General features: G+C 42.1%; 1 protein-coding gene across 6 annotated transcripts in view; it reads left to right on the top strand.

Moving 5' to 3' along the window:
- Positions 1-14,428, top strand: part of Hecw1 (HECT, C2 and WW domain containing E3 ubiquitin protein ligase 1) — a 247,068-nt gene that overhangs the window by 200,050 nt on the left and 32,590 nt on the right. For all 6 annotated transcript variants that reach the window (XM_026788346.1, XM_026788344.1, XM_026788345.1 and 3 more), the window contains 4 exons: positions 1,497-1,630; positions 4,332-4,453; positions 6,651-6,836; positions 11,277-11,411. In XM_026788346.1, coding sequence (XP_026644147.1) covers positions 1,497-1,630; positions 4,332-4,453; positions 6,651-6,836; positions 11,277-11,411 — 577 coding nt within the window. The remainder of the gene's footprint in view (positions 1-1,496; positions 1,631-4,331; positions 4,454-6,650; positions 6,837-11,276; positions 11,412-14,428) is intronic.

The following is a 14,428-nucleotide window of genomic DNA, read 5'->3' as shown; positions in this document are numbered from 1 at the left end:
CCTGCCTCTGCCTCCCGAGTGCTGGGATTAAAGGCGTGCGCCACCACCGCCCAGCTTTGCCGTAATCTTTTAAGAACTGTAATTAATTTCCACATAAATTTTCTGTTCTAAAGCTTTATTTATTTGGCATGTTTGTTGTTTGTTTGTTTGTTTGGATTGGCATGGTTTCGTTTGGGATTTTTTTTCTATTTTGTATAATTATATTTGCATGCATGCATGGGCAATTAAAGCTGTATATTTCAACTGACTTTATTGCAGATTTCCATGAACCTTTTATATCCTTTTAGCTCCAAACAAAACAAGTACAGGAGGACTTTCACAGGCGATGGAATAGAAAAAGGAATTCTTGCTGAGTTTATGGTTTCTGTGATCTGGGCTTTCTCAGGCTTTCTGGGTCCCATCACAAAACTGCCACATATGCTCTGCTCAGTCCCCTACGGGGAGAAGACTGTGATTCTACATCTTAAAAGGAGAGCAGGAGAACATATGGCTCTCAAAAGATTGTTTGGCCACCTGGCAAAATTATGGTCTGCCATATCTATTAGGTCATTGTCCAATAGCAGCTTCAGCAGTCTTTGGCAATGCTCTGCCCTCAGTTAAAGTCAGAGTTTTGGGAGCTTCTAGTCTCCTGCCCTGGCTGCATTCCGAGTTCCAGCGAGTTCACAGTGGGCCATCTTTTACCTGCCCATCACCTCCCTGCCACAGAGAAGTGGGAAACAAGCAGGATGCTCTGAGGGCTGCAAGAATTCTACCCTTGGTTCTAAAAGACCCTCAAGGAACATCTCACAGCCACTTCCTGACGAGTGTCTTCTCCCAGGTCATCAGAAGTGAATGGTGGGTAATAAAATAAAAGGTAGCGATCCTGCAGGCTGGTGAATCTCAAGCCTAGATAGACAGAACAGTATCTCAACAGTCTCTTAGAAGCAGGGGTTTCAATTTTCTTCAGGTAATGTAAGTTAACAGATCTTCTTGTGAGCAGTTTGGAGACCATGGTGGAAAGACTTTGCTCCTTGAGGTCAGGGAAGGAATGGGGTACTGTCTCCAGAAGCCTGCTGCGGAAGAATGACCCTATACAGGACTGGGTGCGCTCCTCACTCATCTTGAATTATATTTGCAGACTTGCTTATTTGCTCTCCTTCCTCCCCCTCTTCTGAAATAGCCCTCCCCATTTCCTTCCTGAACACATGACTCATACAAGCTCCATTTTATCATAACTGGGTGGAGTTATGGGATTGAAAACTACATTTCCAGATCTCCCCTCCCTTTCCACCACCCTCTTGTGTACAGTCTCTAAGTCTTATGAAATAGATTTGTCCAGCTACCTAGCCAAACAGTGTGGAGATAGCCGCCTTATTAATTATGCTGGCTATCTTATTGGAGTTGTAGACACTTCTCTCCTGATTTTAACACAATTGTCTACAGATTTTTCCAATTGCATCATTCAGAACATTAGCAAACACAAGTTGACTCTTGTCTCTCCATATTCTAATGTACAGGTATCAAAACATTCAGAGGACCATTGCAACAGAGAGACCTGATGAAGATTCTAGCAACCAAAGCTGTGAGCAGATAGCAGATGGAGGAGGTGGAGGGAGTGACTCGGAAGCAGAATCCTCCCAATCAAGCTTAGGTATTGGAGGAGGGAACTCAGAACACTGGAGGTGGCATGTAATGGCTGTGGCAATAGTGTGTGTGAGTCAAGTCCTTACCCTGCCTCATGGGCTAGCCGTGTGATCCACAGATAATAGAGCAAAAAAATATGGGCAAACAAGATGGAGGAACTAGAGGTGTGAGTAAAGGAATCTTAGAAGATACAGACTCAGGCTGGGTTATGGTGGTGCAACCCTTTAATCCCAGCACTTGGGAGGCAGAGCCAGGCAGATCTCTGTGAGTTCAAGGCCAGCCTGGTCTACAAGAGTTAGTTCCAAGACAGGCTCCAAAACTACAGAGAAACCCTGTCTTGAAAAACCAAAAAAAGAAAGAGAGAGAGAGAGAGAGAGAGAGAGAGAGAGAGAGAGAGAGAGAGAGAGAGAGAGAGGAGAGAATACAGACTCCATTGTTAGGTAATATATCTGTTGGTGCCCTTAGGATTTCCACTTATAAATAAAATGTGATAAATCTTCACAATCCATTTCTAATGAGTCTTGTGCACTAAGAATAAAATTCAGTTCAACCAAGGAGGAACCTGAGCACAAAGAGATTTTCTGGTGGCCTTCTTGGTCACAAAGTCCAAGAGCAAATTGTCTCATCAAGCCTTACTTTCCTGGTTTTCATTCCTTTAAATCTAACCTAATTGAGATGCCAACAGTGATATTTAAAGAGCATGAGACTGGCTTCCACTCTTCGTACCAAAAACAACATAGTGATTAACACAGTGAAACCCCAGTAAACCACTTTCTTTTTGAATTGGGGTAAATGGTGACAGATTTGTCAAAAAAGGCCAGAAACAGTCTAAGCAAGCAGATATTTTTATTCTCATCCTGGCAGGTCTGGGATTTGTAGCAACATAGATATTGGACTTGCTTATTTATTTAATTTTAAAAATGTTTTCAATGTTTGATAGTTTCACACATTTATATAATGAATTTTAGTCATTCTAGATAAAATTTCCTACTTCCCTCACCCTTCTTTGCCAGTACCCCTCTTTATAATAGCCCCCATCCTACTTCCATGTTATCCATGATACACATGTGTTATGCGTGTGGCCCACGGAGTTTAGTTAAAGTTTCTTACCTGACAGTAGGTGAGAGGTTATTTACTAGAACAAGTCAACAAGTGTAAGGGAAATGACATGAAACTCCCCCAATAACTGTTAATTATCCTCACGGAGGGCCCTTAGCCTTGGGACCCTCCCTAATCCATGATGAATTGTGGATGGGCCCAATCTTAAGCAAGTCTTGTGTAGACAAAAACAGCTGCAGTAATTTTAAGACTGTAATAACCATGCTGTAACTGGAAGACATCTTTTTGTCGGCCATCCCCCAATCTGCTGGCTCATTCCTTCTTAAATGCACTCACACACTTCAATCGGTGATTTTAAATGTCTCCATCCTGTCTTCTCTATCAGATGTAACAAATATGGTTTAGGCTTTTCTGTAACTATTGCTTTATTCAGTCTTCTGAGGGACATTTGTAATTAGAAACAGGATGAGAAATGGTACCTAGGATTATTTCTGGGTTTGGTATTGAATCACATGTACTTTACTGTGTAACAAAAGCCTCAATTTTAGCAGATAAAATTCCCAATTCATTTACACCTCAAATCTGCAGGTGAGCCATGTCAGCTAAATAAAGCTGGCAAGTTGGTCAGGATGGTGCTGTGCTCATTCCTATCTGGTCACCTGCTGTGTTAACTGTGTGGGCATTGGACTGAGATGGCCTCAGCTGGGAAGCTTGTCCCTCTGGCTGGTTCCTTTAGTGGACTTGACGACAGAGGAGAAACTGAAATACAGGTGCTTAGGTCGCTCAGGACGGACACGCCACTCCTGTCTTGTGGTAGTAGATGGGACAAAGCACAAGGCCAGGCCCAGTTCAGGAGCTCGAAAGTCCCACTACAGAGAAGAGTCTATAGGAGGGGAAAACTGGCCACTTCTGTAAAGTGTCTTAATTACAGGTAACATTTGTAACAAAACAAGAAAAAGAGACAAAGGAAGGTGAAGAGAGGTCTGGAACCTAGCTGAAATTATACGAGAACTTTAACAAGAAATAATGATACCTGACTTTTAAAAACTGAAAATTATCTCTGAGTTTGAGACCAGCCTGGTCTACAGGCAAGTTCCAGGACAGCCAGGGCTGTTACACAGATAAAACAAACAAACAGAAAAACCTCAAGATTAGAAATACTCAAAAATATCCAAAATATTTAGTATGCCAACATGATGCCACAAAAGGAAAATTAAACAGTTCATGCATAAAAATATTTAAAATGTTGTATAAACCAGGTATGATGACACATGACTAATCGCAACACTTAGAAGGGGGAAACAAGATCATGAGTTTGAAATTAGGTTGCTCTGTATTGTGAGACTGCCTCAAAAGGTTTGTGTGAAATTACCTCTGGGCTATGTATATAAGGTATAGACAGAAGGTGCATAAATTTCATGTACAGGCATATGTCTCATCTCTAAAATATGTAAATGCACATGTTCTAGAATCTGAAAAAAATCTGAAGCACATTTGATGTCAAGCATTTTGGACAAGGAGCACTTGCCATTCTTGTCCTGGCAGTGTCGCTGTGTGGGGTTCTGTGCTCTGCTATGGGAAGACACATACTCAATGTGGGAGGACCTTCTGCCCAACGTATTCCATTGCTTCATTAATTTTTTTTCTAGATCTGAGGAGAGAAGGGTCACTTTCTCCAGTCAACTCACAAAAGATCACCTTGCTGCTGCAGTCCCCGGCAGTCAAGTTCATCACCAATCCCGAGTTCTTCACTGTGCTGCATGCCAACTACGTGAGTGCTCTGGAAACGGAGACAGGGTGGACCGGCTTTCTGAAAACCCAAAACAAGCTTATGTAGTCCTTTACTAAGATAAAGGGGCTAGAATTTTACTCTGGGAGCTCAGGAACAAAAAAGGAAGGATTTTTTTAATTATTTCCTTTTTTGAGATTAATATAATTACATCATTTATCCTTTCTCTTTCTTTACCCTCCCACATGCCCTTCCTTTTTCTTTTTTAAATGCATGGTCTCCTATGTGTGTGTGGGGGGGGGAGTGTATGTATGTGTGTGTGTGCAACTCAGACATGTCTTTTCCATGTGAGTCACCCAGTAAATGGGGGGGGGGGGTAGAAAATCTCTTGTCTTTCTAAGGCTTTCATCAGGATCATATCAGTGACAATTCCTTGCAAACAAATGTGTGTTGCTTTATTGATCTTAAATCTTTTAAAAAACAAGAGTATAAAGTGTCCAAATGTTCTTTATCCTTAACCATTTTATAAGATCAACTGCATTAAAAACATTCAGACAGCTTTTTCTTAGATAATAACTAGATTAGCTTGTGATATACTTCAAAAATTTGATATTAACTATGATTTCATTTTACATACATGCTCTTTTCTTAAATTTTTTGAGGCATTTTCCATAAAACAATGGCATAATATAATAGTATTCATTAATTCTTCTATTTCACAAACTTTTTTTTTTTTAATTCGTGCACAAGCCTAGAGAATTGGAACTACAGAAACAGGTTAGGGAGAAACCTAAATGCTGGTAGATGTCTGTTTTGTGGAGACGAAATGTCTTTGACAGTCTAATGATGCGCAACAAAGTCCAAACTGAGAGAGGGCAAAGTGCCTGGGAGACATGAGGCAGGAGGCAAAGTCGGAACTGAGTCTTGCACGTTGAAAGGGAATGGGACAAAGGGACAGTGTGTTAGGAATGGTGTAGTGGTCAAGATTACAACGTGGCTACACTGTGGATGGCAGATGTGGAAGAAATGCTGAGGACCCAGCAGCCTAGCAAACCGCAAAGGTGCCTACTCTCCCGGCAACAGGGGTTCCCGGGGCATCTCTAATGACTCGCTAGTTTGATGAAGCATTTCTCTGGCGGAATCTCAGAGAAGCGCCGAGAGCTCCAAGACCAAAAGCTGATTCCACCAATCAAGTAAACGAGGATCAAGTCCCAGGCTCAATAGGTGCCGAGGGAATGGGGAGAAATGGCTTAGCTCAGAGGAATTGTTTGAGAAATCATTCAATGGTGCTTGGATCTCCAAAGGCCAATTGGTGAACAATAGATGAAGACCCAAGGAATACTGAGTGGTTTCTGTTTGGGGGAAGGGAATTAGTAGGGTTTTCTGAGGCAGGGGTGCAACACTTTGGTGCAATGATAAAGGCTGTGGCTGGGAAAAGAGGAAATAAATGTGTTTAGTTAGAGCGAATCCCCAGTGAGTAGTGGGGAATCACACAGGGTGACAAGTATGCCAGACACTGAAGCCTCTGCACTATATTCTGGGCTTCCTGTGGGCCTTAGGCTGCGGGACCCACTGGACTCACCTTCTCTAGCCTCCTACTGTGTTCTTCCCTCACAATACACGTGCGCAGGGGCACGTGCCCCTCCCAACACCATCTAGATAGCTTGATGATTTGGGGGCAGTCCCAGAGATATACTGAAGGGAACGAGACTTCTGCTGTGGGTACACAAATATCCATATAGCATAAAATTATAATTTGATTAATGTAGAAACTCCTAAAACAGCCTTCTTTTCTTCTCATTCCCTTATCTAAAGATGTTATATAAGATTCACTAGAATTATAGGCTTCTGAAGACCACCTTTAATTACGATAAATTATTATCATGTGTTAAATAGATAAAGAGGATCAAAAGTATAGCTCTGTAGTCAGAGAAGACATGGGGAGAAGAAGGGCAATGCTCAGATATATAGAGTGAGGCCTGGGAAAGCTAAGGATGGCTGACACTAGAAAGAAGATCTCTGGAGATCAGGAAGAATTGGCCAGCCAAACAGGCCCATGTGTGTCAGATGCACATTTCCACATTGAGTGCTATGTCTGCTTTTAAAGTCTGCATTTTTTAGCTCACACAAATCACCACCAAGCTGGACTCTTATGAGATCATGTTAGAGCCCTCAGTGTGTTTACTCCGTGATTCCTAATTTCACATCTTCCTCCTTCATTTTCCCCAAACCATCTCAGAGTGCCTACCGGGTCTTCACAAGTAGCACTTGCTTGAAGCACATGATTTTGAAGGTCCGACGAGATGCTCGCAATTTTGAACGCTACCAGCATAACCGGGACCTGGTGAATTTCATCAACATGTTTGCAGACACAAGACTGGAACTGCCTCGGGGTTGGGAGATCAAAACCGATCATCAGGGAAAGGTGAGGACAACCAGTGTGTAGGACTTTCGCCAAACACTCTGGCTCACCAATGCAGATGTGGAAGAAAGTGAGGGGAAGACTAGGGAGAAGGATGCCTACGTGTCTCGGAGGTTTAATATTAGCCCCAGAGGAAAACGCAGATAGTGACTGTTGGCATCAGGTTTCTTACTCATTCCACAGTGCATGGACACTGCATTATGAGATCTTTAGCTTCTTAACTTCTTCCTTTTAGAAGCCAAATGGTACCATTGCTCTCCAGGGAAATAACATACTGCTTGGTTGAGGATTGCTATCTATCCTCTTTACATCTTTAAATTTTCCATTGAGTGCTTTTGTTCAATGGCCCATGTCGTAGTTACTTTACTATAACCAAGCCAACTTATACAAGGGAAGTGTTTAATTTGGGGCTTATGGTTTCAGAAGATTAAAACCCATGATAATCATGGCAGGGAATGTGGTAGTTATGCATGGTGCTGGAACAGGAGTTGAGAGTTCACATCCTAAGACAAGATAAACATGGGGAACAGCACAAGTCTTTTGAAACCTCAAAGCCTGTCCCCAGTAACACACCTCCTCCAAGGCCATACCTCCTAATACTTCTGTCCTTGTCATTGTTCTACTGCTGTGAAGACACCATGACCAAGGCAACTCATATAAAGGAAAGAATCTAAATGGGGGCTTGTTTACAGTGTTATGTGCTTGGTCTATTATTGTCACAGCAGAGAGCCTTGTAGCAGGGAACATGGAGACAGGCAGCAGGCAAGTGCTGGAGGAGTAGCTAAGAGTTTACATCTTCATCTGTGGGCTGGAAGAGAGACTGGGCCTGGCATGGGCTTTTGAAACCTCAAAGGCCACCCCGAGTGACACACTTTCTCCAACAAGGCCACTCCTACTCCAACAAAATAATACCTCCTAGTCCTTCTAATCCTTCCTTGACCCAGACCTAGAACTCTCAGCTACCTCTACAGCACCATGTCTGCCTGCGCACTACCATCTTTCTGCCTTGATGATAATGGACTAACCTTTGAAACAAGCCAGCCTCAGTTAAATGTTTTCCTTTATAAATGTTGCCGTGGTCATGGTGTCTCTTCACAGCAATAAAACTCTAAGACATAAGTTGGTGCCGGGGACTGGGGTATTGCTATGATAGTCCTGACTGTGCTTTTGTTTGGAAAACTATAGACTTTGGGACTTTGGATGTGGAAAGCAGTTGGATGCTTTAAGTGGGGCTTAATGGGCAGTACTAGTAGGAGCATGGAAGACAGTGGTGCTGAGACCGATCTGAATTCTGGAGGCCCAGCTCCAGAGGTTTGGGAGAAGAATATTAATATTTGGCCTGGAAACTATTCTTGTGATATTTTGACAAAGAATATTAATGCTTTCTAACCTTGTCCAAACTTTTGACAGTTTTTGTTTTCTCTTTTTGTGAAGAATGAGGTGGAATTTCCATTGGAACTGCATTTTATAGGCAAGAAGCTTTTATTTTAAAAAATGGACACTTTCACTACATTTATTCTATCAATAACTGAGTATGAGATGCCTTTTTTATTAATTAATCAATTAATTAAATTTTCCAGCATGATCATAGCTTGCCCTCCTTCTCTTCAGTCCCTCCACAAAACCTCTCCTCTCCACATACCCACATCCACTCCTCCTCCTTTAAGGCCCATGTAGCAGCAGGAAGGTCCAGCCTCTCTGATGAACTGAACCCCAAGCAGCCATTAAAAACTTATTTATTTGACATCATGAAATCTGCAGACAAATGGATGGAACTAGAAAAAAAAATCCTGAGTGAGGTAACCCAGACCCAGAAAGACAAACACAGTATGTTCTCACTCATAAGTGGATTGAATATTAAAAAGAAAAGCAAAGGATAACCAGACTACGATCCATAGCTCCAGAGAATTGGGAGTTTAGGGCTCAAGGGGGAGGGTGGAAGGGGAAAAGATAGGAAGGAAGAGGAGTGGGAAAATACATAACTCAATGAAAACAATAAAAAAATATGTAGCAATGTGGAGACAGAGAGATTCTCAGAGAGGGAATATTACTTTTGTTCCTGCCATTTTGCTGGACATTTATATCAGCTGTAAGAGTTTTGGATGAGTCGTTCATGTCTCTTATATCTGTGACTATTCTTTGACTTCTTATTCTATTTTTATCCCTTTTGTTTTCTTCTTATATATTATTTAGTAAAACTTCAAACACTATTTGTTGAGTGGGGCAGAAAATTTGTACATCCTTGTCTTTTTCCTGGTCTTAGTGGGAATGCTTTTTCTTCACTTAGCACAATGTATAATGGCTGGTTTTTATGTCCACTTGACCCAAGCTAGGGTCATCTGGGAGAAGAAATCTTTTTTTTTTAATATATTTATTTAATTAAGGATTTCTGCCTCCTCCCCGCCACCGCCTCCCATTTCCCTCCCCCTCCCCCGATCAAGTCCCTCTCCCTCATCAGCTTGAAGAGCAATCAGGGTTCCCTGACCTGTGGGAAGTCCAAGGACCGCCCACCTCCATCCAGGTTTAGTAAGTTGAGCATCCAAACTGCCTAGGCTCCCCCAAAGCCAGTATGTGCAGTAGGATCAAAAACCCATTGCCATTATTCTTGAGTTCTCAGTAGTCCTCATTGTCCGCTATGTAAGTCCCGTTTTATCCCATGCTTTTTCAGACCCAGGCTAGCTGGTCTTGGTGAATTCCCGAAAGATCATCCCCATTGTCTCAGTGTGTGGGTGTACCCCTCGCGGTCCTGAGTTCCTTGCTCGTGCTCCCCCTCCTTCTGCTCCTGATTTGGACCTTGAGATTTCTGTCCGGTGCTCCAATGTGGGTCTCTGTCTCCTTTCATTGCCTGATGAAGGTTAATATTCAGGAGGATGCCTATATGTTTGTCTTTGGATTCACCTTCTAATTTAGCTTGGGAGAAGAAATCTTAATTGAGAAAATGATGTCATATGATCGTGAAAGCAAGTCTGTAGGACATTTTCTTGACTGGTAATTTATGTGGGAGGACCCAGATCACAGTAGGTAGTACCAACAACCCTGCACTGGTGGTCCTGGGTCCTTTAAGAAAGCAGGCTGAGCAAGCCATGAGGAGAAAGTCGGTAAGAAGCACTCCTCCCTGGCCTTTGCTTCAGTTCCTGCCTCCAGGTTCCTGTCCTAAGTTCCTGTTCTAAATTCACTTGGTAATGGAGTGTGATCCGAAAGTGGAAAGCTGAAGTAAACCCTTCCTCCTGAAGTCTCCTTGGTTCTGGTGCTTTATCACACCAAAGAAACTCAAAGAAAGGTTGTCAGTTTAGCCTTTATTACGTTGAGGTATGTTCCTCTATCCTTAACTCTGTGACTCATAATGCTGGATTTTCTCAAAGGGTTCTTTTATATTTATTGTTAAGATGACCATGTGAAGGACTTCCCGCAGGGCAGGGAATCTGGACTGCTCTTCAGTCTGGAGAGGGAGGGGGAATGGAGTGGGTGATGGGGAGAGGAGTGGGGAGAGGGGGAGGAGAGTGGGTGAGGGGGAGAGGAGTGGGGAAAGGGGGAGGGGAGTGGGGGAGGGGTGATGTGTGGAAGGAGGGGGAGGGAAATGGGGAGGAGGCAGAAATTTTTTTCAACAACTTAAAAAAAATAAACAAATAAAGATGACCATGTGATTTCTTTCTTTGAGTTCATTTATGTGGTGAATTTGGAGGTTTGGCTTATTTAAATTCAACAATTTCTGCATCATTGGAATGAAGTCAGTTTTATTGTTTTCTAGAAGACCCAGATTCAGTTTCCAGCATCCCTGTCGGGGGTTCCCAGCAACCTGTAACTCCAGCCCCAGGGATCCGCTTTTGTCTTTCATGCACACCTATGTCATGAAGATACACACCCAAGTATTTTAAAGCTATCTATTAATAACAATAGAAACTACTGTTCAATGCCCATGTCTTTTTCCTCGTCTAATTTTAAAGATGAGTGTCAGGTAGGTTTGAAATGATAGAAAAGAGAAAGAGTCAAAAGTACGTATGATGACTGTGATGGCCAAGTGTTAATTGTCATCTTGACAGAATTGAGAAGCACCCAAGAGATGGCCTTTGGACGCACCTGTGCAGGGTTTTCTTGATTACATTAATCGAGGTGGGAAGAACCACCCCCAGGCATGACCCTGTTCCCTGGCTGAGATCCTGGAGGATATGGATGGAGAGGAGCAACTGAGGAGCAACACGGATTCATTTGCTCTCTGGCTCCTGATCGTGGATGCAGCTGCTTCAAGCTCCTGCTGCCTTGACTTCTCCATCACCATCAATTTATCCTCTAATTGTCAGGATAAACCCTCTCTCCCTTAAATTGCTTTTGTCCAAGTATTTTATCATAGCCATAGGAGACAAAACTAAGACATGGGGTTTGATAAGAGCCTTAGTGTACCAACTCCCATCTCTCACAGCACACTGTCTTATTGTCCATCTGCAGTCTTTCTTTGTGGACCACAACAGCCGAGCTACCACTTTCATTGATCCCCGAATCCCTCTTCAGAATGGCCGCCTTCCCAGTCACCTGACCCATCGGCAGCACCTCCAGAGGCTCCGGAGTTACAGTGCTGGAGAGGTAAGTTCTCTATGCCCTGAATCACTGTTCCCAAATCTTTGCTCTTCTCTGGGGCCAGAAAAAAAAATTTCTTGGTTTTCATGACCTAGGGTTGTCGGTCCTACAAGGGGTGAAGGCATATGCATATTTTTGCAATGGAAGAATGAACCACCATGTAGTGTGCCCATTCAGCTACCTATATATCTCTCAGGCTGCCCCCTTCTGTTCCTTCCTCTGCCCAAATCAGCCTTACTGAAAATCTACCTGGTATAAAGGAAACTTATATCGAGAGATCTCTATATATACATCAAAAGAATCCTCTTGTCATCTGGTTACCTGAAAATGCTACTAAAAGGGCAAAATTGCTGATATTCAGCATATGACTGACTTAAAGTCTTACCTTTCCATAAGACCCTAGAGAGAACTTCAATAATATGACCATAAACTAAGAACTGAGAGGGAAAAGAAAAGAAAAAAAAGAAGAAGAAACCAGGCCCTTTGAGTACTCTGTCCCCATTCGCCAGTCTCCCTGGTTTTATCTTCTTTTACCCTTTATGATTACTTCCTGCTGAACAACGAAAGGCTGCTGCCTTTCTGAAGGACCGTATTCATTGCCTTTCTAAACTGAAGCCTGTATCCCATACCGGCTCCTTTCTCCTTTTCTCAAGCCAAGAATCAAAACACTGCTGTTTTCTACTTCCAATCCATTCTAAATAATGTTATAGTAAATCCTCCTTTCCTTCCTGACAATCTGAGATCTCTTTTCATAGAAACCATCAGGATCTCAAGAGATGTGACCTTGAGATCAATTTCCTGTGGAAACTTAGGGAAGTGAATTACAGTGAGGTAAAAACATGGAAACAATGCTACAGGAAGGATCTATCTGCCTATCTGTTCTACAGAATGTAGCTCTAGGTAGACCTTCCATGCAGCTAATGGGGAATTGGAACCACAGCAACCCGTCTGACAGCCACTGCTCCAGAATGCTGATTAAAAAGAACGGCCATTGGCTGCTTTTTTGGGAGAAAGTTCTCCCAAGGGAACTCATGGCTTACTGCCAACATGACAAAATGAACTGGTCTTTCGTGAGACTTCTTGGATGTCACTGTTTTAGGAGACTGCTGAAGCATGTGACATCTTTCTTCCTACACATAAAATGGTCGCATGAAGAGGAATGTCTTATATCTCTGAACTGTATGCAAATGTCAAACCTTAAGATTCAATCATTCTCAGACTACAGAAAGCAAAATCGCAGCTTCCTGATTCACTGTGCACAGCATCCCTCCCTGGGGACACTTTAACAGCATTTCAAAGGGTAAAGGTTATATTATCTTGAGATTATAGAGAATAAATTAAAAATTCTGCATCAACTTGAAATATTCCATTTTAATTTTTTATAATACCCAAGGCTTTTAATATTATTGAGGCAATGTCTGTATTGATGTGGAATAACTGCATGTAATAAGAAAACTGGGTCCTTCAGACAAATTTGCTGAAGATATAGATCTCTTACAATTGCAAGTAGTTGTCTGAAATATAAATTCTAAAAATGTGTGCTAGCCATTAAGATAGACTCAGGTCTGCTAGCTGAGTTTGATCCTAGCTCCCACAAAGCAGTAGGAGAGAACTGACTCAGGAGATGGTCCTCTGGTTGCCATGTGTGCATTGTGGTATATGCCTGTGCACATACACTTGCATGTACATATGCACATGCTCACACACATACACACGCAAACACACAAAAATAAGTAGACAAGCAAATAATTTTTTCAAACCTTTTCTATTCGAAAAGAAAGATTGTGATCGAGGGTACGACTTGCATTGCTTGTGAAACATATTGATATGTCAAAATAGCTCTGACGCAGTTCAGTTAATAACTGTCCTCTTCATCATCCAAGAATTATCTGAAAGGGTTTTAACATGTACCTTTCCATTATCTAGTTCATCTAATCCAAGTGAGCTCTACTTATCACATTTTCAAACCTCACCCGTCTATTCTCCTTATCTCTCTCTTCTGGTAGCTTTGCCCTGACATGGGAGAAGTCAAGATATGTAACAGGTAGAAGCTAAAAGGCAAAGAATGTCTGATACATATTCCAAAGTGGAAAATCTATACTGTCTTGGTCTCTTTTATTTGGTTTTTGAAGCAGGGTGTCTCTGTGTAACAGCCCTGACTGTCTTGGAACTCGCTCTGTAGACCAGGCAGGACTTGAGCTCACTAATACCCACCTGCTTCTGCCTCCCAAGTGCTGTGATTAAAGGCATGTGCCACCACTGCCCAGCGCCTCTTATCCCTACTTCCATTTCTAGACATTTAGGAGTACAGCCATCCACCACCATGTTGGGCTTTAAGGTCTTTAGGAACAACATAAATATAGACTCATGCTAGAATAAAATCATTATCATGTTTTAGCACTTAGGGAATTAACTTTCAAAATTGACCTATATTTCAATTAATCATCAAAAGTATGGATATTAAGCTAAGTAAAGATATTTATCACAGGAGGTTTTGTCAAATTTCCAACACAAATCAAGATACCAGATGCAGTCTGACAGTGGAGTTTGGTATAAATTAACACCTTGTAGTCAAATATTAGTTAAAATCCCAATTCACTCTCCCACAACTGAAAATTTTGGATAAATTTACTTTCTTTGAAACCTTAGATGTTATATGTATAAAATTGTATAATCAAAATACAATGTGGAAAGAATCCAGAGCAGTGATTGGAATAATAGATTGCTAAGTCAAGAGGGCTATTGGAGAACAGTCAATATTACTGAAAGAGCAAGTACAACCCATGTTCGCTATTGAAGTTCAATGCCAAATCTCTGAAAAGAAAATCATAGACCTAGATTTCTACTAGTGCTTATAGAGAGTTTATTTCTCTATTTATGGTTCAGTGCTGTAGTAATAGGAGTGGCGGGGCTGCGTCCCCAACACCCCAGCCGCCCGCTCGGCTAGCTTATGCCCCGAAATAATTACACGGACACCGCATTCTTTCAATCACTGCTTGGCTCTTTAGCTCCAGCCCTTTTCT

The sequence above is a fragment of the Microtus ochrogaster genome, unplaced genomic scaffold (assembly GCF_000317375.1).
Source record: "Microtus ochrogaster isolate Prairie Vole_2 unplaced genomic scaffold, MicOch1.0 UNK2, whole genome shotgun sequence".
NCBI classification, from domain to species: Eukaryota; Metazoa; Chordata; class Mammalia; order Rodentia; family Cricetidae; genus Microtus; species Microtus ochrogaster.
Note: the sequence above shows the minus strand (reverse complement) of the source record. Positions and strands in the feature narration are given on the sequence as shown.